The 26,470-nt window shown below is 45.1% G+C and overlaps 2 protein-coding genes across 2 annotated transcripts; both read left to right on the forward strand.

Moving 5' to 3' along the window:
* Nucleotides 1–1,952: 1,952 nt before the first annotated feature.
* Nucleotides 1,953–3,619, forward strand: BKA58DRAFT_424733 (uncharacterized protein; the record flags this gene model as incomplete). Its single annotated transcript, XM_046172904.1, has 4 exons — nucleotides 1,953–2,193; nucleotides 2,257–2,370; nucleotides 2,435–2,567; nucleotides 2,620–3,619. The coding sequence occupies 4 exons, from the start codon at nucleotides 1,953–1,955 to the stop codon at nucleotides 3,617–3,619; spliced, it is 1,488 nt and encodes a 495-aa protein (XP_046020670.1).
* A 3,704-nt stretch (nucleotides 3,620–7,323) lies between these two features.
* Nucleotides 7,324–12,211, forward strand: BKA58DRAFT_450092 (ABC bile acid transporter; the record flags this gene model as incomplete). The annotated part of the gene is made up of 2 exons (XM_046174339.1): nucleotides 7,324–7,394; nucleotides 7,456–12,211. The coding sequence occupies 2 exons, from the start codon at nucleotides 7,324–7,326 to the stop codon at nucleotides 12,209–12,211; spliced, it is 4,827 nt and encodes a 1,608-aa protein (XP_046020671.1).
* Between the last annotated feature and the right edge of the window lie 14,259 nt (nucleotides 12,212–26,470).

Here is a 26,470-nt window from a genome sequence, read left to right on the forward strand (position 1 = left end):
ATCAACATGAATGTTGTTTCGGTTAGGCGGTGTGTGATGACAACGAGGATGCTACTTGTGGTGCATCCACAGAGTGCCAGCTCTAGTAGCTGGACATCGATTCCATTAGCTGCTTGAGTAGCCTCTCTGACCCTGTAAGCGTACGCATGACATTAGTTCTGCGCCTCTGCTTTGACATTACATATCCAGAAGATCATTCGTCCAGCTTGGAGCGGCAAATGGGTCCGCACTCGGTTGGGCAAGCTACCACGGTGGTAACCTTGGAAGCATCATGTTGCCAACGGATACTGAAGCCACGTGGCTTACTGTGTGAATGTTGCACTCTCTTCTGAATGCATGGAACCCAATATCTTAGACAATATTTCGACTGTTGAGAAGGGCTGGCAGTGGAACTCCAAAGAGTTAGGGATCCATTTTGACATTTCCATTCTGAGCAAGGAGCGGAGCGGAACGGGAAAGCCGGCGGCTCTTCCCGACATGAGAAAATCAAACTCCACTTCTGCATGTCAAGAGGAGCCGGACGAACCCGTTCCGCAGTAGGGGTCCTCCAGTCCACCCACGTAGTCCATAGTATGCGGGAAATGTTCTTCGTAGCCGATAGCGCTCCCAGAAAGCCCTTCGCGACGCTCAAAAAGCTATGCAACTTTTCCAAAACGGTAAGCGCAAGGCCTCACAAGCCCACAAGCCTCCCAAAAAGCGTCAAAAAGGTAGTGGTGCTGGTGCAGCCCGTGTAGAAGCTCCTAGTGCTGCCATGGCTGCCCTACCACAAAAGACCAAAACGCGTACAATCCAGAAGCCTAAAAAATACTCTGAATAGCAGAAACTCTTCGCAGTATAGTGATTACTACTACAACAAAATATCGCAATACTATCACGATTTGTGGTGGTTCTACAGCCTCATCTTTTTGGTATACTGATGGTTGTTGCCCGGGCATTACGCGATCCGGGCATTGCGCCCGCCAAGACGGTAGTGTGCAGGCTCCTGTAAAGCTGGCGAAGCGACATGCCTCATCACATGCAAGCAGCACAGCGACGCCCCCCGAGGTCCTCTATGCCATCCTTGCTCGAACATAGCCTCGGTCATGGGATCATTAGCGCAAAATTCCATATTGCAATCAACGTTGTCTCTCCCGCGTCAGCTGCAGAGGGCAATGACCCGCTGACCCACGTCAGCTGCCACAGTAGGAACGTGCTTGTTTGAGATCGTACCTAGGTGGATCGTTGCGACAGCAAACTTGTCAACAAATTCCGCATCAGTATTCCGTAATACTCATGTGATACATGTAATATTTACAATAGTGGATGCAACTAATCTATGTTGCACATGTCGACCGGCAAGACATGTCTTCCAGACCATGGTACCTGTATAAGAGACGACTAAGAGATATAGACACCACAGGGAAGTACCAGTATAATCGCTTATTAGCGTCACATTCTGCGAAGGTGTTTGGCGAAGCTTGGTTCCTCTACAGGGCCTGATAACGGTAGATGGGCAGCCTTTGCTAGTACAGGGTCTAAGGTAGCCGGCACCGGCCAAAACGAAAATACCAAGCGTCCTAACGGTACACGGTGTTGCCAATGACTAGTCGTCTAGGGCGCTGTGGACGCCCCAGGAGTGCTAGGGAGCGCAACACGCGTGTGAGTGGAGAAGTCTCTAAGAGTGGTTGCAAGAATTTGGTACTACTCTCATGCCGTCCTTGTGTCTGCACGGGCTTTAGCTCATATACAAGTCCCTATGCATAAGTCGGACATCGGTGAAAGACTGAGAAACTTATGTTCCGCGTCCACCCGCAACCCGCAACCCGCGCAAAGCGGAACGGATCAACGGCAGAGCGTTCCACGAGACCCCTTTGCTACTATACGTACATCGAGTCCCGCAACGATATCGAAGAACTGCTCTGTGCAACCTATCGCGAAAGAGCCTCATTGCAGCTTTGCCCATAACCCAAACTATGCCTCGCATCTGGCCAGCTGTTGCTTTGCTCGCTGCAACTGCGGTGAGCAACGCAATGTTACGAAGTGCCAGGTTATTCTTGGCCGAACAAGCGCTATGCCGCAGATACTACGCCATCCACAATCCTGCAATCGTCGCTCCCGATGGACGAGTCGACGAGCAGCAATGCAAGCTCAACGTCATTCAGGCTGAACTATCAATGGTCATCGGCGTGTTTGAAGCTCTTACGCTACTTGGTGGTAAGATTCTGTGTATGAGCCTGTAAGCTGGAAACCTTGAGATTGACTTCACATCTGTGATAGGCATTCTTGGCACGCCATTGACAATGCGTCTGGCCCCATCTATAGGTCTACGCAAGACCATTGCCATCAACGTGTTCATGATGTGTTGTACTGCGTTCTACTCTACTATCGTTAGTAAGTTGCTGGGCCTCATGTGCACCTCAATACATTGAACTGAATCGCTGACATTTCGATAAAGCCTTACTACCTGAGGTCTTCAATGTTCGCATGATCTGGCTGACCGGCTTCTTTGAGCTAGTCAGCGGAGGTGCACCCGCTCGCAATGCTTTGATGTACATACATCTGGCCGAGAGAGTGTCGCCTGACGCTCTGTGAGTATACTCACTACATCTGTTTCTCATGCATCTACTGATGTCCATCCAGTAGCGGGAATCTCTATCGACTGAGCACACTTCTCATGGTCATGAGCTTCATCGGCACTTCCCTCGGAGCAATCCTACTCGCAACGGATCAGTGGCTACTTTGCTTCCTTGGCGTGAGCTTTTGCGTCCTCGGCTTCCTGTTCGTCCCGTTGCTACAGGAACGCTCTTGGAAGGCCGCTCTACCGCCTTCGACTCTTGTTGCATCTCCCTATATGCCTCTTATGCAATGTGCAGGCGCAGGATCGACCGCATCCGACACTGTGAAAAGTGAACCACCTCGGACCTGGATGCGGTCCCTAAAGATGGTACTGAGGACGACCAGAGCTGAGGGGTATCAATCATCACAGATATTGGTGGACCTGCTTCAAGACCGAGTAACATTATTGAGCTTACTCATCTACTTTTGTTACGAAACAGCAATCTACATCAGAGCCGTACTCCCGCAATGGGCTTCCAAAAGCTTCGCATGGACGCTTGCCGAGGTGAATGCCGTCACTGCGCTCCAGATCTTGATCAATGGCGGCGTGTTACTCTCACTGCCATACCTGAGTAAGCTGTTTCTGCTGCCACGCTTGTCATCGCAGCGAATGGTAGATCACTGGACGATACAGACGAGTCTGATATGCAATATCATTGGTCTCATTATGGTCAGCATCGCTCCAACTCGACGGTTATATATTGTAGCTTTGGGGGTCTACAACCTTGGGGCAGCGTTGTCTGACTCACTGCGATCTTTCGTGACTGCTTCTCTGAGAGACGAGAAACAGGTCAAAAAGATGTATACGGCCATCAGCATGGTGGAAGCCATGGCCGGTCTTGCCGGAACCACTCTCTGGAGCACAACATTTGCTGCAGGCATGCAATATGGAGGGATTCCACTAGCCAGAGCGTGCCTCTTCGCTGCAGCGAGTCTTTTTGTACTTTCGCTGCTCATGACTACTACACTAAACACAATTACTTCGGAAAAGTCACGAAGAAGTATCGGCGGTAGTGAAGTCTGAGTGGGGTGTCTCTTGGCCATCTGGTTATGTGCTGAGATACGTTACAAGACATTGGGATATTTGAACTTTTTATATAAGATTAGATGGATTAGTTGGTTGGCTGTTAGTGCTCATACAAAACGTTACACTTGATTTAAGAATTTCGCAAAGACAAGGAACTCGATACCGTGCGCATCCGCCATGAGTAGAAGTGTTTGTTCTAGAAATAAGTTTTACGGCTGTGTTGGTATTTTGAGGTACATGTTAGGCAGAGGTTTGATATAACTATCTCTTTCGAGTGAATGTCGTTCACCTCAATTGTAACTTAACTGGCGTACGGAGAACCGCCTCTGAACGAAGACCGAAATTTAGCGCCCGTCGTACAATGTTGCGCATACTGCATGGTGCGAATTGACAAAAAAGTGGGTAGCTATGCAGAAAGATTAGCGCGCTACGCAATGTCGTGCATGCGCCTGCTGTTAGATGATCATCGGTACGATGGGAGGGTCCGCCGCCTAGCCTTGAATCATCGGTGCACTTAATGTTTGGGACGAAAAGCCCCCTCCCAAACTACTTACATATGCAGATTAGTAGGCGCAAAGCCCATGTGATCGATATGCAGTGACGGGAGTCAACGGACGGACAAAACATTTCTTAATAGGGAATATGGGCTCGCATGATGTTAGCGCTAGTGCAAGGTGCGCGACTCATGTGATACTTTTGATTGTACTCGCGTCATAGGGTTACAGCAAAAGACAGGCCGCCTAACATTTTGCTTTTGAGCTTAGGATGGGTGTGGCGGGGACATAAGCTCTAGTCATCTGGCAGGCGCTGTCTTGGTATCATATATTGTTAGGCATTTCATCGGGAAGTGGTGAAAGCCATGTTGACACGTGGGTGGACTTTCTGGCCCACATTCGATGGACATTTGCTGCATGCGAGACCTACAAAGGGATTCTTTGAAAGGTCTAAGAGGATGCGACTCGACATGTACCGGATCCCTCGCCCGCGGACGGTACCCCGTAAGAGGAGTTTGGGTATGTTTACACGAGCCCACCAAGCCCTCGGTTTCAAGTATCCACCATACTCTCGCCACGGACTAACAAGCGATCTTCCACCAGCTCCTTCAATGACATGACCAGGACTTTGTGAAACTCCGCCTGGCAGACTACCAATCGACGCAGGGATGACGCACTTGTCGGCGCACGGCACCTTACCAACCTGCCAGGACGGCCCACCGGATAAACAACGGCTGCGACAGGCATTAACCAAGCTTCTAGGGCGGCAGCTGCAGGTCACCTCGGGACGCTCCGCCTTCAGCCCCGGAGTGAGAAATGCGTACAGTGCCTGACTCCGTTGGTGAGGCGAATGCGCTTGAATTAGCGGCCGTTGACTGATACGATGAGGCGCTTCCAGGCGCACAAGTCCAAGTCATCACGGTCGTGAACTAGTTTTATGCTCGCTGTACCACTTGTTGAGGTGCTGCGACGCAAGCAGTGTCCTCGGCCTGCTTGTGGCGCTCTGCGGGGGGTACCAGATGCATTTGTTGAGCCACGAGTCGTCTGCATGGCGCGGGCTCGGCCTTACGCCGGTCTTGTCGCTGCGTTGCGACGGCCTGACGTGTTGACTTTCTTCTGCAAATGTGGTGATGGTGTGGGTCCCCACGCCGCACCCTCACACACACCCAAAGCCCAACTCAATGTAACTGCAATCGGATCATCACGAAACGAGCGCGAACAGAAAGAAGGATGCTCTCAAGATACCTGGTCGTCCGAAGTGTTTCGCCTAGTCTTTGTCCACATGGCCGAATACACGAACAAAGGTCTCCACTGCACCGATCAAGCATCGACTGTTCCCGCCCCGCAGCCGTCACAGGCACATGATGTGCATCTGCTCGATCTGCCAGCATGCAAATCATTCGATCTATTCTTTAGGTGCGATCCATGTTGGCTATCGTTCTCCTCCGGTGCAGTCCCGACCTCTTTGCGCATGCTGCAGGCGCTCTATAGTGGGCTCGCTCCCGCAGACCTTCCTTGTTGAACACGCCCTTTATCCCGCTTTCTACATTGAGCACCACCCTGGGCACCTTTGTAACCCCCGACGGCAACATCCCCAAGGCAAGATGGGAACATGGGCGTTGCACTGCCTTGCAGTCTGCTTCTTCAACACCATCAAGGATGCCTACCGGGTGCTTCACCCTGCTTTCTTCGACCTGCTTAGACGCAAAATTATTGTGCGAGAGATTCTCCTCCAACTCTAGGTTTCCCGGAGCGTGCCTGAAGAAAGCAAGTGAGTGGTTACATTTCCCCCCACATTACTACTGGCTACCCTGGGTACCCCACTGTCACGTGTCCAAAGCGTCGTGGTGATGTTAGCTTTGTATTCATTCCTTGGACCACGCTTTCAGCCGTCATCTCAATGACAACGCTGTAGTGAGTACTGGGCATCCTCCATGTCAGCCTCTCCCACTTTGAACAGATTACAGCTATGAAGCAGAAACTGCAAACTGTTACCCTTCTTTATTATACTTACTCTCCGGTTACGCTCTATCAGCGGCTGTGGACGAAAAAGGTTCTTGATTGAGGCATTTTTGTTTGCTGCTTACTATAGGCAACTTTTTGAGTGCCTTAGTTATTGCTATCTATCCTGTAATTGTAGGCTATCGCTGCTTCGGGTATAGGTATTTTTGATGCCTCATCTGCCTTCACTACTAGTAGCCTTTCAAGCTAGGAAGTAGTCCAGAGGCTCTAGATAAGCATCCGCACGGTCTATATAATAGCTACTACCACTAGTAGACTACTACGAACCGGGCTTCAAGGATAGGTCGTTAGTAGTCCAAGCCTTCTGTAAGGTCTTCTATGGCTACGTGAATCAACGCCGTGTTTACACATCTTATCTGCACTAAGAAGTCTCTGCATGGTTCCGGCTAGCATGATCAGTATTCACACAATTAAACCGTTACGCAATTTCTTTGCTATGCGACTTATTCTCGTTGCTGTCAAAAGACTTCTTTGTAGTTTCGTGCCCCTTACGTTGCGCTAGATATTCCTTTTCTTTACTTTTTTTCTCACTTCTTTTGCCTTCTTTTTTCCTCCGATCTTTTGACTATTTCTCTTCCTGCCTTTCCCAACTATTAAAGCGCTGAATTCACGGCAGTCTTTACAGACCCCGTTGAAAACAAAAAGGTCACAAAATACGCACCTTAAATAATTGTATGCTTGTTGGACTGTCTGTCCCATTTAGTTGATGCAGCCACATCTAGCTTTGAGGGATTGTGCTTCGTGATTGTTGAACGCCACCTGTTTGCATGTACGGATCACTCTTGCCTTTCTTGTCGGCAGCACTAGTTTTTTCTTTGTGTTCGTTCTAAGTCGTGCAAAGGACGGAGATCATTGGTTCTGGAAAAGAAACAGAACCGCTGGCGCGCGGTTGTAGCAGAAGCTAATCGACTGCCAAGGCATCGATCGCCGTTCTAAGTGCACCTCTAAAGCATGCTCCTTCCATGGAGAATATTCTTATTGGTTCATCTCATCGACTGTGTCGTTACTTTTGACACAAAATCTGGCGCTTGACCGCTCCTTTCCTTTTCCTTTGGTGTTACACTTTGCCTTCTTCCATGTACTTTTTTTCGCCCTCAGGCGGCCAGCAATGCGCATTCCGATGACATTGAGCAACCTTAAGAACTCACTTTGTACACAATCCGCCCATTAACACCTTTTGACGCGATGGTGGGCGCTACGTTCTGTGTATCGCCGATTTGGCAGGATGCCGACTTTACTGCATGCTTTCGAGAGAAGTAGGTTCTGCGAAGCTTGGTCTTGCTTCGATTATAGTCGTGCTCAGGCTGACGTATCCAGATACATCAACTTATTCTTTCCGACTTTTGTCACTTTGGCCTCCGCTTCTTCTCTGCTGATCAGCATTCGTGTGATTGCACGTCGGGCTAGTTGCGATAAGGCTCCGCCTCAACAACAGCTTGGGATCGCCAGCATTTCACCGGATGAAGCTGGCGCAGTGTTCGAGAGAAGCACGTGCTGTAGATGCCTGGAATTGCCACCGAGTTCAGTCCGAAATCCCGCAGTCGTCTTGGATGGCGCTACCTTGGGCGAGCTGCTTGTGCTTGGTGGACTGCTTAGCGTCAATATCAGCTCGTTCCTACGCGCATTCTCTGGCGGATACAGCCTCTTACAACCAGCAGCAGCGGCTTCATCTTGGCTTTACGCTGCTCTGATCCTTATCCTACCTCTGCTTGTACAGAAGGCAAGGTCGCAGCAACACAGACCTTGGGTGCATTCTGGCATCATATATCTCACCCAATGGCTCTTAACAGCGGTGAATCTTCGCTCTGCACTGCTAGACCGCGGGCCAAGCCTCACTACATATACACTTTCTCTTGAAATTGGTCTCCAGACAATACTAGTTGGCATCATACTCTTCCGAAGAGGTCAAGACGGAGCAGAACCGACATCCCTAGAACAACGAGCTTCAACCTTTTCGCGCCTCACCTTCTTCTGGATGGATGCGATGTTGCTAAAGGGGTACACTAAGGGAATTAGCATCGACATGATGCGGCACTTCGACCGAGCAGACATGGCCCAAACTATTCTAGCCTCCTATCGACAAGTCAGGAAGGACGCTGCGTTATCCTGGAAACTGGCGTCTCTTTTTAAGGGCTTGCTAATCTTACAGGGCACATGGGCATTCGTCGCGGGTATCCTCACCGTCGCCCCCGCTCTACTTCTTAACCTAATCTTAACCTCCATCGAACAGCCTGGACGCTACCCACAACACCTAATATGGCTTCTTGTCATACTATTCCCATGGATCGATCTCGTCAAATCGGTTGCAGAAGGACAGGCTCTTTGGCAGGGTCACAAATTATGCCTCCGTACGCGCGCTTTGCTGATTGGCGAGGTATTTCGTCTGACCGTAGACCGGAAGCCAAGCCAAGAAAAAGCGTATTCGATTTTGGCCACAAAAACTACCTATACCATGCTAGGAAGGTTGAAAAGATGGTTTCAGCAGATGCTACCAGCGGAAGAAGGCGCCATTACCTTGCCCATCAATGCATCTATCGCCGGCCTACCTGACTCAGAAGACCAGACGACCCACTCGGAGACTGGTGAAAAAGGTACCGGAAACATCATAAACTTGATGTCCATCGACAGCTACAAAATCGGCGATGCCATATCTAATTTGCACCTCCTTACTATCCAAGCGCCTGTGCAAATACTGATCACCATTGCCATGCTATATCGTATTCTGGGTTGGAGTGCCTTTTCAGGACTTTCCATGATGTTTCTCACGATTCCACTCAATATTACGCTTGGTAAAGGCCTGGTACGCAATCAAGAGAACATGATGGCCTCGACGGATCGACGGATCCATACGTCCAATGATCTTTTCCGAAATATCCGCACTGTTAAATTTTTCGTCTGGGAACGTCATTTCAGCGCACTAGTAAATGACGCACGAAATATGGAGCTGAAGGGTTTGCGGAAACGCTTCATCTTGTGGGCCGCGTTTAACACCGCCTGGTACGCTGTTCCTGCCCTAACGACACTGATATCCTTCTTCTGCTTTACGACTTTGGAAGGGAAACCCTTACGACCTTCCCTAGCTTTTGCTTCCGTATCCTTATTCACACTACTTTCTGTACCTTTGGGCAACGTGGGACACGTGTTGGCCCAAGTTACTGAGGCGGTTGTGTCTCTGAGACGTATCGAGGAGTTTTTAGGCAATGGGGAGGATATGCTGCCGCCTGTTAACTCTACCGCGGAAGGAAACACGGATGATCCTATGCTGGGCTTTCATGAGGCTCACTTCAGCTGGGGTAAGCTTGGTGAAACTGCATCAGCTGCATCCACAACTTTCCAACTGCACAACATGGACTTTTGTTTCCACACAGGTAAGCTTAATGTGGTCGTGGGCCAGACAGGTGCAGGGAAAAGCTCCCTACTACTCGCTTTGCTGGGAGAAATGCGGTTAGTGGAGGGCGACCTATCATTCTCTGATACCCGAACCCGCGCCTACGTTGCACAGACACCCTGGATATTCCATGGAACCATACGTGAAAATATTTTGTTCTCCACTCCTTACGATGCAAAACGATACCACCACGTCATCGAGATCTGCGCCCTCGAGAGTGACTTTCACGGCATGAGCGCCGGTGATGCCACGATCACAGGCGAAAACGGTGTCACACTTTCCGGCGGACAGAAACAGCGCATTTCCCTTGCTCGGGCAATTTATTCGCACTCGCGCACTGTGCTCCTAGACGATTGCCTTAGCGCGCTGGACCCACCCACCGCTCAGTTCATTTTCGAAAACTGCGTCAGAGAGCTCCCCGGTCAAGGTCGTACATGCGTCCTCGTCACACATAACACGGCACTGTGCGTGCCGGTAGCTGACTTCGTGGTTGTTCTGGACAAAGGTCGGGTTGTTGCTCATGGGCCTCCCCGTCAAATCTTTGCTGCGGGTTTGTTCCCTGTGGCTGACCATGGAGCGTTGGAGTCTCAGATGGTGAAGATGGAGCAGGCGCTCAATTCACCCAAGACGGCGCCGGAGGTCTGGCAGTTCCGACCAACCTCTCCAAATCAGATTTACGAAATCGCCGTACAGCCTGTCAACCAGATGCTTACATCCCAAGACAGTGCAAATGCCAACGGTGCAGGCGTCGTGGGGTGGTCCGCGAGTAAGCTCTACTTGTTTGCAATGGGAGCTTGGCCATTCTGGATAATTTTACTCCTCTTGTTCGCAGCAGAGCATATGGCTGGTGTGACGTCCACCCTTTGGATCGGGAGATGGTCCAATGCGTCTATGTTGAGCGGCAACATAAGTGATGCGGGTATACGGCCGACACTTCGCGCAAATGCCATGCTACATCTCTCTTCCCAGAGTCACCTTGGCCACTCTTCGCCGAACACTTATCACAACCTGATGGTAGCGAGCCAAATGCTACCAACAGATCCCTCCAGTTCGACGACCAATCATTTACCCCACATCTTGGTCCTCGCCATAATCAGTCTCTCGAGTGTCCTCTTCGTTATAATGCGAGAAGCTTGGGCTGCCTTTGGTTCACTGACGGCGTCGCGAGAACTGCACACCAGATTGCTCGAGGTCGTCACGAAGACAACATTCCACTTCTTTGATACAAATCCCCTTGGGCAGATCATGAATCGTTTCAGTAAGGATATGGAGATCATTGATCAACAAATGACGCCTGGTATTGTCTTCATTGTCAGCCTTGTCCTCGATACGATTGTTTCGATTGTTGTCATTGCGTGGACGACGCCGCAACTCCTGATCGCGGGCTGCTTGATCGTTTCTATTTATTTGGGCGTAGCGACATTCTACCTACGCTCTTCACGAGAGCTCAAGGAGCACGAGGCCAGGGGTCGGAGTCCACTGTTCCAGCAATTTGGTGAGGTGCTCACCGGAGTCGTCACGATTCGCGCCTACAATAACGAGAGGTTATTCATCGAGAGTAACGCAGAACGCATAGACATGCAGTCACGGCCCTTCTTACACCTCTGGGCCGCCAATCGATGGCTAGCTCTCCGCACCGAGTTTCTCGGAAATCTCTTGTTTGTCCTGACCAGTGTCTTCGTCCTGCTGAGCGACGATATAAACCCCGGCTTGGCGGCCGTCTCACTGACGTATGCTATGAGCTTCTCCACCAACCTCATCTGGCTTGTACGCCAGTACGCGGTTTTTGAGCAGAACATGAACTCTGTCCACCGCATCAGTGGCACGATGAGCGCGGAGCAGGAGCCCGGACCAGACATCGCGCGCTGCCACCCTCACGCTTCCTGGCCATCGCACGGCGTTCTCGAGTTTAGGCATTTCTCAGCGCGCTACCGACCTGACTTAGATCTGTGCCTCCGCGATATCAGTTTTCGCGCTAATCATGGGGAGCGAGTTGGCATCGTAGGCCGTACGGGGGCGGGTAAGAGCACTTTAGGCCTTGCCCTCTTCCGAGCCTTGGAAGCCGAAAAGGGTGCAATTTTCATAGACGACGTGGATATCAGTCAAATAGCGCTGGACCGCCTCCGTCAATCAATTGCTATAGTACCCCAGGACCCTAGCCTATTCGCTGGCACCATCCGGTCCAACATAGATCCTCTGTTCGAGCGTTCGGACGCAGAGGTAGACGCAGTGCTTGACCACGTGCAGCTGTCCGGCACGGCCGAAAGTGGATTGCACGCAGGGACGTCTATCATCGAGGGCGGAGCCAACTTCTCGCAGGGACAACGACAGCTGCTGTGTCTAGCACGGGCTCTCCTGTGGCGCAGCCGCATTCTCATCGTCGACGAAGCCACGGCTTCCATTGACCACGCCAGCGACACCCAGGTGCAGGCAGTCTTGAGCGGCCTCGACGCCACGATTGTGACAGTGGCCCATCGTATTGCCACTGTTGCAGACCATGATCGCATTGTTGTCCTAGATCAAGGTGCTATCATTGAACAAGGCGCTCCTTGGGTTCTACTTCGTAACCCTCAAAGCGCCTTTCGCGCTATGTGTGAAACGAGTGGCGAGTTCGATCGTCTAGTGCATATATCTGATTGCGCTCGACTCGCTAGTAATATTATAGACATAGATTTCGTTAGTTAATAGTCTTTTTTCAAGTTGCTTATAATGTAGGTAATAAGCGAGTAGAACCTTTTTGCTAAGACCTACCCTAGAGAACGTCTGTGTAGCTAGTGGCCACACAGCGCTGCTAGGTGTAAGAGGCTACGCTATACTAAGCAGACTGCTCTAGTTACATAACGTACAACTTAGCGCTAACTAAAGTAGTAAAGCATAAGGTCTATAAGAGGCGAGTTATACGCGTAAGAAAAACCTTTTTTCTCTTATCTTTCTTCTTTTGTATATAGAACAAATGCATATTTATTAGTAGGTCTTTTTCCGCTCTTAACATAAAAAGAAAGATTAACGTAGATAATAAGCAAGTAGAACCTTTAAGCGAGTAGAACCTTTTTGCTAAGACTTAACTAAACTTTAAGTACACTATAATATCTTAACTAAGCAACGTAAAAAAGACTTTAGATAAAAGAGATATATAGCTTACCTTATAGACTATCTAATAAGACGTAATACTTAAGCTATAACACGCTGTAGCTACTTATAATGTTACTAAGAGTACACTATAAAGATAACTTACTAGAACGCCTTAATAATATAATATAATATCTAAATTAATAGCTCTTTAAGGCTTAGAAGAGGTAGTAATTATCTAATATATTCTAAAGCTAGTAGAGTAAGAATACCTACTTTAGCTTACTAACGTTAAGAAGATAGCTAATAATTTACTCTAAGTCCGCAACTAGAGCCTAGTTAATAAGAGATAGGCTATTATAAGAGGCTACGCTATATTAAGTAAACTACTCTAGTTATATAATATATAACTTAGCGCTAACTAAAGTAGTAAAGTACAAGGCCTATAAAAGGCAAGTTATACGTATAAGAAGAACTTTTCTTCTCTTATCTTTCTTCTTCTGTATATAGAATAAATGCATACTTGTTAGTAGGCCTCTTTTTGTCTATAATAGCTATAAACTTTATTAAGCGCTGTCTAGAGCTTAAAGTTAAGTTTAATTAAAAGTATAACTATTTTTAAGCTCTCTGCGAGAATTCTAAGATTATAGAAGACTAGTTCCGCCTAGTATAGAATACTAAAGCTAAGTATAGTATCTAGAATAAAGATACCTATAACTTTAGTAAGATAGGCTTTATAATAGGCGTAATATTAACTAGAGTAGTAGTTATAGTAGTAGAGCGTTAAGAATAGCTAAAGATAGTATAGTAGAGTAATTAGAAGTAGGTTATAGCTATTTAGAGCATTAATATAATAGAGTAGATAATTCTACTCTTTATTATCTTTACTAGTAAGCACTACCTCTTAGCCTAGTATAAGAAAGAAGACCTACTATAGAATTAAGTTATTAAGGTCTCTAAGAATAGCTAGATAATAAATAAGCTTAGTATTAAGTAGCTAGAGCACTTTAATAAGTATATAAAAGAGAGAGTTATTAGTAGCTATTACCTACTAGTTATTAACAGCTACAAGAGCTATAACTTAATTAATTTCTACTAGCTCTATAAGAAGAAGAAGATAATTACTCTCTATATACCTACGCACTCTTCGCACCTACTATAGCTACTTAACGTTTAGTGTTTTACGTTACTAAAGAAGGCGTATAGATACTAAGCTAAGAAGCTAATATATAATAAGATTATTTATATTACTAAAATAGAGTTCTTGCTATACTTTATTACTACTTATAACACTTTAATTATAAAGAGTAATATTCTAGAAAGCTTCTAAGACGCTAGCTTAGTTCTATTTAATCTAGAAGCTATAGTATTAACGCTTAATATCTACCTACGTACTTTACTATTACCTACTATTAAGAATAGTCTCTAGTAGTTGTAGACTCTAAGTAATACCTTAGAATTAGAGTCTTAAACAAAGCTAGTTCTTAAGAGGTTTTAGAGGTATATAGATAGCTTACTAATCTTAATAGTTAAGGCTGTTAAAAAGCTTACAAAGAGAGCAAAGATAATAGCGCACTGTTACGGTAACCACCGTGGTTCCCCTAACACCTGAACGCACAGATTTCGGGTGGCTCGCCAGTCCACCCGAAATCTGTTAATTGGCCAGCTAAGGCCTGAGCGCCGCGCACGGCCCTAGCTATATCTTTCACCGCTTTGCATTCTGTTCTGTTCCTTACGCAACGTCTTGTATTACACTAGATATTATACGTAGCTACAATTAACGCTTCTTGTAAGCTCTTAAACACGTGCTCGTAGCGTCTTGTGACATTACGTTGCGTCACACCACTATGACTACTCAAGGGCAACCTGACGCGTTGCAATTGATCCTGAATCAGCTAAATGCTATCCAAGCTGATTCCGCTGCATTGAAAGCTAGCAACGAAGCACTACTTGCCAATCTAGCTGAACAAGAAAACCGACACTCTCAACAGATTCTAGAGCTTCGCCAAGAGCTTGAGTCTATTAAGACTAGGTCTGCTCCTGCTGCTACCCCAGCCATTACTCGAACCAGCGCTGAGGGAGATCAAGTTCGTCTAGAAGAGCTATCTGGAATTGGCTCGAATCCTGCGACGCCGCCCAACGCGAACCTGAAGGACCTTCCCCGAACCGACCGTCTGCCTGACCCGCCTCTGTTCAATGGCCGACGAAAGGACCTCCCTGCCTTCGTCCGCAAGCTTAGGTACAAGCTCGAGGGAAACGCAGACCGATACCCGAACGAAAGATCCCGCCTGCTATACGCTCACTCTAGACTTGAGAAGGACGCAGTAGCTCTTATCGACCCGCTTATGGACAAGGATATCCATAATGTAGACCAGCTTGTTACCTTTCTTGAAGCTACCTACGGAGACCCAAACAAGGAGCTGACAGCTCTTAGTCGATTAAGCGGACTCCGTCAAGGAAAGCGCAGCTTCACCTCCCACTTCGCCGAATTCCGACGACTAGCTGCTGACACTGGGTTAAATGAGATTGGCCTGATCGCGTCCCTCCGGAACTCTCTATCCCACGAACTTCAACGTGCAATGGTTGGAGAAGCCTTGCCTAGCGACCTTAACGATTACGCTAACCTGATATCTACGTACGATAATAACCTCCGTTTCCTACCAGACCGCCCACGACGCTACCCTGTAACCCACCCCGACGCAATGGAGATAGACGCATCAGCATACGCCCCCGCTGGTTCCTCCGAACGACAGAAGAGGATTAAGGAAGGCCGCTGCTTTAAGTGCAACCAGAAAGGTCACATCTCTAAGGATTGCAGCGCTCCCCTACCTACTCAGCATATCCGATCCTATAGCGCGCGTGACCACGACCGTACCCAGTCTACTAGTTCTGTCTCGTCAGGATCCTCGCGACCTTCGCGATCCCGAGGACGACGTTCTCGTAACCGATCCCAGAAGGGAAAAGCCTCGTCCCGAGGATAAGTCGCTCCCCGGGACTGCGCACCCACCGAATCTCTGCTGAACTCTGGTCTGAATCTCAGACTGATACCTGGAAACGTTGTATTACAATACCTTGTACGGTTCAACAAGGCGGTGTTAAGAGTAACCTTAAAGCCTTAGTTGACACTGGAGCTACTGGTATTGGATACATTCACAGAGACCTCGCGCGCAACCTAAAACTACGTCAAGACCCGCTGCCCTACGTTATTTACCCGACTGGATTTACTGGAACTGTACTCGACGGTGGAGAAGTGTCTCACACTGTCACCCTGAAGCTACAACACAACAATCACAACGAATCTATACGACTCTACGTCACGAACACCGGCCGTCATAATTTAATACTTGGCCAACCCTGGATGAACAAGCACCGAGTAAACCTAGACTACGACAAGGAAAGACTAATCTTCACCGCTCAACGATGTAAAGAACGTTGTCTTAGAACTACTAGAACTCCTGTTCTCTCTCCTGAGGTACAGTGGAGCAACAACAGGCATGATGAAGCCTACCCTCAAAACCCAAAACTTAAGCATGTGCCACGACAACGGCACGACCACTGGCTACCTAAGATGAAGCGCCAGTTGAACGAACTTGTACCCGAACCTGTACCCGACCCTGATAGTGCCCAGCCAACAGACGAGCAGAACGACTCGTCGAAGTTGCAGCCAGAACTCGACATCTACTGTATAGGTGCTGCTCCGTTTATGAGCCTAGCACGCAAAAGAGGCTATGAAATCTGTGCTGTTAGCATTGCCGACATTGACAAGGCACTAACTGAGAAGAAGCACACCGATCCACTCACGAAAGTCCCTCAGGAGTATCATGACCTGATAGACGTCTTTTCACGAGAAGAGTCTGATAAGCTGCCTGTACGACGGCCTTACGACCACAAGATCAAACTAATACCCGGCAAACAGCACGGGTTCGGCCCACTGTATGGCATGTCTCAGAACGAACTCAAAGTGTTGCGCAAGTACCTCGAAGATCACCTGTCGAAGGGATTCATTCGCGCAAGCTCCTCCCCAGTCGCCTCCCCTGTTATCTTTGTTAAGAAACCCGGCGGCGGACTACGCTTCTGCGTCGATTACCGTGCCTTAAACGCCGCCACTGTTAAGAACCGTTACCCAATCCCGTTGATCCAAGAGACCTTGAGCCGACTGAGCAAGGCCAAGTATTACACGAAGCTCGATATTATTGCTGCCTTCAACCGATTGAGAATTGCTGAAGGAGACGAATGGCTAACAGCCTTCCGCACTCGATATGGGTTGTTCGAATACCTAGTGATGCCCTTTGGACTAGCTAATGCGCCGAGCACGTTCCAACACTTCGTGAACGATGTACTACGCCCGTTCCTAGACGTCTTCTGCACGGCCTACCTCGACGATATCCTGATTTACAGTGAGAATCTCCATGAACATAAGGAGCATGTACGATCTGTTCTAAACGCCCTTCGAGAAGCCGGACTCCAACTAGACGTAGACAAATGCGAGTTTCACCAGACTGAGGTGACTTACCTTGGCTACGTAGTTGGAGTAGACGGAATACAAATGGATCCGAAGAAGGTGCAAGCTATTGTAAATTGGGAGTACCCAAACAACGTTAAGGACATCAGAGCATTTCTAGGCTTCGCAAACTTCTACCGACGGTTTATAGACGGTTTCTCCTACCTAGCTGCTCCGCTAGTAGCGCTGACTAAGAAGGATACTAAGTTCCTCTTCAATGACGACTGCCAGAAGGCTTTTGATGCTTTGAAGCATGCCTTCACTACTGCACCAATATTACGACACTTCGACCCAGACCTGCCAATTGTTATTGAAGCCGACGCTTCCGACTATGTTACAGCAGGAGTGCTGTCCCAATCTGGACCTGACGGCGTCCTCCGTCCGGTCGCGTACTACTCGAAAAGAATGAACCCCGCTGAGAACAACTACGAGATCTACGACAAGGAGCTACTTGCTATTGTTCGCTGTTTCGAACAGTGGAGACCAGAATTAGAAGGCGCTGCCTTCCCTATCGACGTGCTCAGCGACCATAAGAACCTGCAGTACTTCGCCACTACGAAGCAACTGAGCCACCGTCAAGCCCGCTGGTCTGAATACCTATCACGATTCCAGTTTACGATTACATACCGACCCGGCAAGCACGGTGAGAAGCCTGACGCTCTTACCCGTCGCTCTCAGGACCAGCTTGCTCAGGAGGAAGCGAGACAAGCTCGGAAACAGACCCTACTGCGTCCTGACCTGTTTCGAGAACCCGTAGCAATTAGACTGGTAGAGACAGATAGATCTATCCAGCAGATCATCGACGATGAGTACCGTCCTACAGGCGATGGGCTACCTGAAGACCTGTTTATTCGAGAAACGCTGAAGCTGCTGCGCGACGGCGCACGACGGTCTAAGACAGTTACACTTGGTGACTGCGAAGACCGTGAGGGTCGCCTCTACTATCGCAACAAGTTAGTGATACCTGACAGCGACGAACTTAAGATCAAGATCCTGCGAACAGTCCACGATTCCCCATCAGGAGGCCACCCTGGCCGAGGGAAAACACTTGAACTAATCCAGCGGGAATACTACTGGCCCCGACTGTTTGAGACCGTTCGCCGTTATGTTTCTTGCTGCCACGTCTGCCGACGTTCGAAGGCTTCTCGTGAGAAGTACCACGGCCTGCTGAAGCCGCTACCCGTACCCGAACGACGTTGGGCAGACGTCTCTGTCGACTTCGTCGTTGACCTGCCAGAATCCGAAGGATGCAAGAACATCATGGTCGTAGTAGACCGCCTGTCTAAGTACCGATACATGATCCCCTGCGATAAGATGGAGGCTTCCGACGTAGCACGTATGTTCCTGCGCTACGTCTGGTGTAATCATGGCCTCCCTGATACGATAGTCTCGGACCGTGGCAGACAGTTCGTATCTGCTTTCCATGATGAGCTGTGTGCTCAACTAAGGATAGACCCGCGCTTCTCAACCGGCTACCATCCTGAGACAGATGGACAAACAGAGAACGCTAACGCTGCGATGGAACAAGTCCTACGCGCGTATACGAACTATCAACAAGACGATTGGGTTCAATGGCTCCCCACCGCTCAGTTCGAAGCCAATAATACCGTCTCTGAGTCTACTGGAGTAACCCCGATGATGGCCTGCTACGGTCAGAATCCCCGAATGGGCTTCGAGCCGCCTACCAACAAGACACGTCCCGCCTACCAAGCTCTCCAAGCTCGTGAGGTGAACGCGATGGTGGATAAGATGCGCGACATTACTGAGTTCATCCGTGAAGAAATGACATGGGCTCAAGCCCTACAGCAAGAGTACGCGAACCGCAAACGCCTACCTGCGCCAACATACGAAATTGGCGACGAGGTATGGTTAGACGCGCGTAACATCCGAACGCAACGGGCATCTAAGAAGCTTGATTGGAAGAATCTAGGCCCGTACCGAGTAGCTAAAAAGATCTCTTCCCACGCGTACCGTCTCGAACTGCCCGATTCCATGAAGATACACCCAGTATTTCATGTGTCCTTACTCCGGCCTGCTGCGCCAAAACAGGAGTACCTGCCAGGACAACTTGTCCTACCGCCCGAACCTGTTGTTGTAGACAACGAAGAAGAATACTTTGTAGAAAGTATCGAAGACCTCCGTTACAATAAGCGTCGTAGACGACATGAATACTACGTTAAATGGACAGGCTATGACGAGATGACCTGGGAACCCGCTGCAGACCTGAAGGATAACGCAGCCGTAGCTGGTTTCCATAAGAGGTTTTCTGACATCTTGGAGCCACCCGAAGTAATGCAAGAGTAAGAGACATGATCTCTACTCACAGGAGCTCAAGAGTAAGAGGGGGGTACTGTTACGGTAACCACCGTGGTTCCCCTAACACCTGAACGCACAGATTTCGGGTGGCTCGCCAGTCCACCCGAAATCTGTTAATTGGCCAGCTAAGGCCTGAGCGCCGCGCACGGCCCTAGCTATATCTTTCACCGCTTTGCATTCTGTTCTGTTCCTTACGCAACGTCTTGTATTACACTAGATATTATACGTAGCTACAATTAACGCTTCTTGTAAGCTCTTAAACACGTGCTCGTAGCGTCTTGTGACACGCACTCTTTAGTATTAATAACTAAGCGTAATACTAAACTTAAAGTAGCTAATAAAGTAGCTACGCAATATAAATTACATAAAAGAAAGCGTATACAAAAGAAAAGAACTTTTATAATTAGTAAAGAACTTTAACTAACAACTCTAAAGAAGTTTAGAGCGCGTAGTAATAAGAAGAAAGTTAAGAAAAAAGCGTATATTAAAGTAGGCAAGTTGTCTTAAAAACGCTGTAGACGCTATAGTAAGATAGAATATAACTTATATATATATAAGTAAGATATAGTAGAAGTTTCTAATTAATTTAGTCTACTACAAATATTAATTACTATTCTAAATAGTGCTGTATAGTTATATATAGTTATAGTTTTAGTTAGGTCTTAGTAAAAAGGTTCTACTTACTTAAAGGTTCTACTTACTTATTATCTACGTTACTTCTTATTAAGACCTCTTATATAATATCTTAATAATAGCTACTTCTACTTATAGTATCTAGGCCGCTAATAGTTCTAACTACTTTACTTTTGCTACTAGTAGTTAGGCTAATAGCTTGTACGCTAACACTGCGACTAACCTCTAGAATATTACCTATTACCTACTTACTCGTAACTATTCTAATACTATAATTATAGTTATTAACGTATAAAGTAGTGTTAATATAAATAACTACTCTATCTAGTATATTCTTAATAGAGAAGTTACTAATAAGCTTTATTATATACTTATAATAGCCTCTAACGTATTTTATAAGCAAGCAGCTATCTTAAGTAAGTAGCTAACGCTAAACTATTATACTACCTACGCTATATTATTATATAATATCTTAACTATAATATAGCTAAAAGACTTATACTAAAGCTAATATATAGCTTACTATCTCTAATATTAAAGCGCAACGTGTTTAAAGTATAAATTACGCTATAGATATATACAACGTACCTACCCGAGAGAACGTTCTTAGGTCTACTAGCTCTAAGCGAATTTTTCGTGAGAGCGATAAGGCTAATAAGAAACAGAGAGGGTAGCTCTAAGAGAGTAGCTCTAAGCAGTTAGAGTTAGCTATCTAAAGTAATATTTAATATTCTAAAGAGGCTATTTTGTGTAGAATTATAGTATAATTCTAAATCTACTCTTAGTTTATCTCTATCTAGTTAGGATAGAAAGTTAGGTAGGTGTAAAGGTAGAGGCTTAATTTTAATGTTTCTTACGTAACTGCAGCGCGCGCCGCTACCGCTCTAGCCTATGTATAGCTAGGTGTTAGCGCCTGCAGCTAAATATTTAGGCTTAAATTTAAATTTTAACTACCTATAGCTAAGTATATTAGGTTTGCGACTTTTGCTATCAAATTCTATAAAATATAGTCTATGCGTCTGTAAATTGCAGCACTAGCCTTGCAGCTTAAGCTAACCCCAGAAGCTTACTTAACAGCTTAAGCCAACTCTAGAATCTAACTTAACAGCTTAAGCCAACTCTAGAAGCTCATTTAATAGCTCAAGCCAACACCAGAATCCAACTCAACAGCTTAAGCCAACCCTAGAAACTTATTCAATAGCTTAAGCCGACCCTAGAATCTAACTTAACAGCTTAAGCCAACTCTAGAATCTAACTCAATAGCTTAAGCACTAAAAATTCTAGGCTGTATTTCTACTATATTATAGACGGAAATAATATTATTAATAGTGTACTTGTAGTTTATACTTATATTTCTAAAATAAAGCCCTAACGTCGCGTGCCTACAACTCTCTAGGTATTAGTAGGTAATGTTTAGGTCTTATCCCTATAAGAACCTAGGTGTTTCTATACGCAAATTAACAGGGTTATAATAGTTTAGCAAGCCTAGAATTACTTATCTAGTTGTATTGTTACTATCTACGCTAGTAAATTTAGCTAACTAGTATTGTTTATTAAGTCTAGAACTGCTTAAAAATCCCGCTAAGTATTCTGTCTAGGGGCGAGCAGATCCGCGAACGTTTAATTAACAAGGTTAGATTCTTTAACAGACTCTAGCAATAGTTCTGTTAGCGGGGACTTCTCTCTTATACAACTAGTAAAGAGCGGTCCTATAACCTTTACTATATCCGCAGCATTGCTATTATAGGTCGCTACTATGTTCATCTAGTTCTATAGACGCCTAATTAGTCTCCACTTAATAAATAAATTTAGCACTCTACCTCTTAGAAGCAAGGCGAAGATGCCTACTTCAAATTTCTTTCGCAGCATAAACTACTATTTTCCGTACTCTAACTATCTATTCTATATACAATACTAGGCAAAACAATCTTCGTTTAAGCTAGTAGAAAGTAGAACGCTACTAATCTTAGCAAACAGCTATTCTTGCGCTACTATCGCTACACCTCGCTCTTATATACTTTTTAATTTAATTCTACTACGTAAAAGACATTCTAGACGTTCGTATTTAGCGTAGAGCGTTAACATAATCTAGTAATACTGTATGTTGCCAAGTATATCCGCAGTTTCGCTCCTCTGTACAGTCGCAATTAACCTTTGGAATTCTTTAACTTCACTAGCGGTTAGCGCGTTAGTTAATATTTAACCTGCGTTAGTCTAGAATAACACTAGCTAGTTATTTTGTGTATTAGGAACTAAATCTATATTATCGCTTAGCCTAGGGGTTGTGTCTTTTGTAATGTTGTGTGTAGTTACTTCTATAGTCGCAAATAAACAGGAACCTTTCTAATACAACTGCCTTTACGTACACAGAACTACCTTCTACTCTTGTAAATAGTTAACTATAGCGACTACCTTTATACAGTTAATTATTTTAGCTACCTTACTAATACCTATGCGCTTAAAAGTTTTAGCGGCATTTTAGTACTTTAGGTTGTAATTAGAATACGCAATCTTATTTGTTTTTGTAGCAACTATGTTCTAGGAATTTACTACTATTTCTAATAGCGCATAATTAAGTTAGTCCTTTAGGCGCTTATTTACTTGTTTAGTAGTTGTTTCCTTGCGTACGCGCTTTAAGAGACGCTCGCTGTCTTTATTAGTTAGATTAGCAGAAGCGCGTTACGTGTCTACTTAAAGATTATCGTAAACTTACTAAATATACTTTAAGAGTTAGTGCTTACTAACTTATTAATAGATTTAGCAGATTGCATTATCTAGAGAGCGTGCAAGAAAGGCCCAGATAGGTTCTACTATGTCTAGCAGGACGTAGAATACTACTATATAGGGTTCTAACATTATAAAAGCGTCCTAGACTAGTAAACTAACGTCTTTATCTTTATGTATAGAGACTAGAATAAGATTAAGCTTCCGCGGCTATATAGCTATATTAGTTAGCGCACGTATTTACAATAGAGATAGTGCATAGTATTAAGAATAAGATGTTACCTAGCGTCTATAGTATAGGCAACGCTAAGAACGCCAAGGTTCAGACTTTAGAACGCCCAGCCTCTAGTAACCTAGGCGCTACCTAATCTGCGAAATCTATTTAGCTAGTGTTTCTAACTACATACAGACTAAAGCAATAGAGCTACTAGCGGCAGTATATTTTCCTACAACTTATACAAAGGGGCACCTATTATGCGCACCCTTATAGCACAATAGAACGGCTGTATTATACTATTTTGTAGCTAGTTTCCCCCTCTATACAGGTTGAAAGACTTTGTTCTCCTCTTAACAATAGCCTCTAACACGCCTTACTACAATATTGTTGCCTAACTTCTCTATCTATTCTAGCCAACGTTAAACTATATTTGCTCTACTTAATATGTTTCTCTTAAACGCTAAATATAGTATTCTTATCTACTTCTTTTACTTAAAAGTTGTGCTACTGCGTAGTGTTAAGGCCTATCTTAATAAGCACTATAGTTATAACGTTATACTAAAGCAACGTACTATTATATAAGCGGAAGCCCTTACTCTTAAAGCCTCTTATCTATTAAAAGCTAATTACAACAAGTTCTCTTTTGTCTAGCTAAACAAACAGCCACTTCTATAAATTAAGCATCTCTCTATATACAAGAGCTATATGCAGCGTATACGAGCACATTACTATCTAAAAGAGTGCTAACAAGAATATAAAGAACTACTTACAAAAGGCTTACAGTATACATCTAGTTAGTAAAACCTATAGCACTTCTCTATTACACAAGTACACGCGCACTATATCTACTTAACGCTATTTTAGAGGCGTGTTTGTAGAAACTAACGCTACTATGCAACGCTTCTTTAAAGTAACACGCTCTACTTACAGCAGGAACAAGCCTCTACTAATATAGGCGCGCAGCTCTACCCCTAACGCAACTAAACTTAACAACAAATATATACCTATAGGCGTCTAGCTAGAGTATATTAAGCTACTACTTATAACCCTACTAAGTTACAACAACAGCGCACTCCGTAATGTAGAAGAACAACTACAGAAAGCAGAGGCATAGGCAAAAGAAGAACGTTAAGCCTAGCTTACAGCTATACCCTCTACACTAACTATACAAACTAGCCTATAGTTATTCTACACACGCTTCTTAGAGATATTGCTATAGACTTAAGAAGAGGCGTACACCTTAACTAATACGCTAACGTAGGTAACTAAGCCGTCTCTCTTCTATCTATACAACACAATTAAGAGCATAGTGCGCACCTAGCAGAATTTAATAACTAAAGTGTTACGCTACGCCTATATCCGCGTAATGCAAGAGGACAAGAAACATATACCTGTACACCTACTTAAGGCGTACTAGAATAAGTCTCTTTAATACGCTCTTTCCTTATAAAAGGTCTTTGTCTTCCTATTCTAGGTGTTGGTATGCAAGAAGCCTAGTCCTAGCTAGCTTATACTATCTATTACGTAATAACACGCGTAGAAGCGCATTATAGAGTAACTAGATAGCTATTATAGAGTCTTTCCCTTAGTTAACGCTAAATATAACTATACCTACTTAGAAGCTCTAGAATAGCTATACTACAAATTCTAGCTTACTCTTATTAAACACACGTCTGTTTAGAACGAGTTTAAACATCTACTTATTATTACTACTAGATTTTAATATATTTCCTAGGAACGTTAGGGACTACGCAAAGTATATAACTTTGCTACTAATATTAGCGCGTTAAAGAAGATAGTTCGCCTAGCTAGCATTTAAAAGTTTAGGGAATCGTTTACTATACCTTACTAGGTATAGAAAGAAGCTAATGCAGACAGTACTATTAACAAGAGCGAAATACACCTATTAACCTAAGAGAGCTAGGCTATTACAGCTTAAAGCCGTAGAGACAATTATAGTAACTAAAACGCTGCAGACCTTTTTAAGAACTAGATCTACAACTATCTAACGCGAGAGCACGCTACCTCTATAGGTTAGCTTATTAACACTAGTTAATACCTAAGCCGCTTCTAATATAGGGATAACCTTAACGCCTTTATAAACTAGAATAGTAACACTGTAACCCTTCGCAGTATCTATACAACACTCTCTAAGTATACGTCTATAGTCCACAACGTGTATAAAGAGGCTACTACCCTTCTGCGCAAGCTCGCACTTGTGCTAGATTAGAGGTCTATACTCTCTATTCTATAGAATAACATTATTAAAAACCTAAGCAACTGTAATATAGAATTTAGATTGTTTAGCCCTAAATCTCCTACATTAGCGTTATAGTCCGCCTTTGTCTATAACTAACTTGTAGACTCTATTCGCACTTAGCGTAAGAATGTTCTTCTTCCTAACCCCTAGAACGCCACCTAAATTAAAGCCTACTCTAACAGCGTTTAAAAGTTTCTTAACCTCCTTCTCGCCCTTATACATACTACTAGCAGTTAGCTAGCATAAGGCATAGAACTACTTAGTGTACACTACAAGAATTTAGGCAATAGGGAACTTCGCAACATCTTTTTATATAATAGGCTTGTTGCTATTATGCTATAGTACTATAAGGGATACAATATAGACAAGACAGTTAAGATTGTATATTAGTTTCTTCCCCGCCCTATTAGTAGCTTATTAGTGTAGTACCTTTAGCTTATTTAACTCTTCTATGTCCTCCTCTAGTATGCAGCCCTAACTAGTTTTAAAGAACTACATCTTCCCTATACTATAAGTAGTCTTCTTTAGGCCAACAAAGATAGTTAGCAACTAATAAATTTCTAGCGTCTGTCTAGTGTTATTATTAAGGTTACTAAGAAGTAGATAGGTTACCGCATTAGTATTAATATAATGCGGCATCTTATTATCGCATTTAGACAGAAATTTAACGTTAATAAGCAAATACCTTAGGAGCTTGCGCTAGAAGAGATTAACAAAATAGTAAGCGCCGCTAACATAAAAAAACGCAAAATACAGGCAGACTACTCTGCTAGAACAAGAACCACTATCTATAGTTAGATAATTATTACTATGTTTTAAAAGAAATTTAAACGCGCTAAAGCCTAATTTAAAGTCTCTATTAAATAGCACTTAGCCTTAGAGTTTAAGTAAGAAGGCAAAGATAGCTAGTCCGCTTAGCCGCTGCTAACCCTAACTATTAACTTACAACAGCGCATTTAGTGCAACTACAAGGTCTTATTGCGCGAGAATTTTAGTAAAAAGGTAGTGTTTCGCCTAATATAAGAAGATATTATTTAAGCTATTATGCGTAGCAACACAGTTGTTACCTATATTATAGGCATAGAGGCGGGTAAAAGCCTAGTATTTCTTCTACCTTACTACTACCGCGACTACTAGTAGAGCATAGTTATTATACTACTCGCTACATTATAATAAGATATCGCTATATACTATAAGGCTCTTTAAATTTGTGCTAGCATTTAG

This window comes from Alternaria rosae, assembly GCF_020736505.1.
Source record: "Alternaria rosae strain MPI-PUGE-AT-0040 chromosome Unknown BKA58scaffold_12, whole genome shotgun sequence".
Lineage (NCBI taxonomy): Eukaryota > Fungi > Ascomycota > Dothideomycetes > Pleosporales > Pleosporaceae > Alternaria > Alternaria rosae.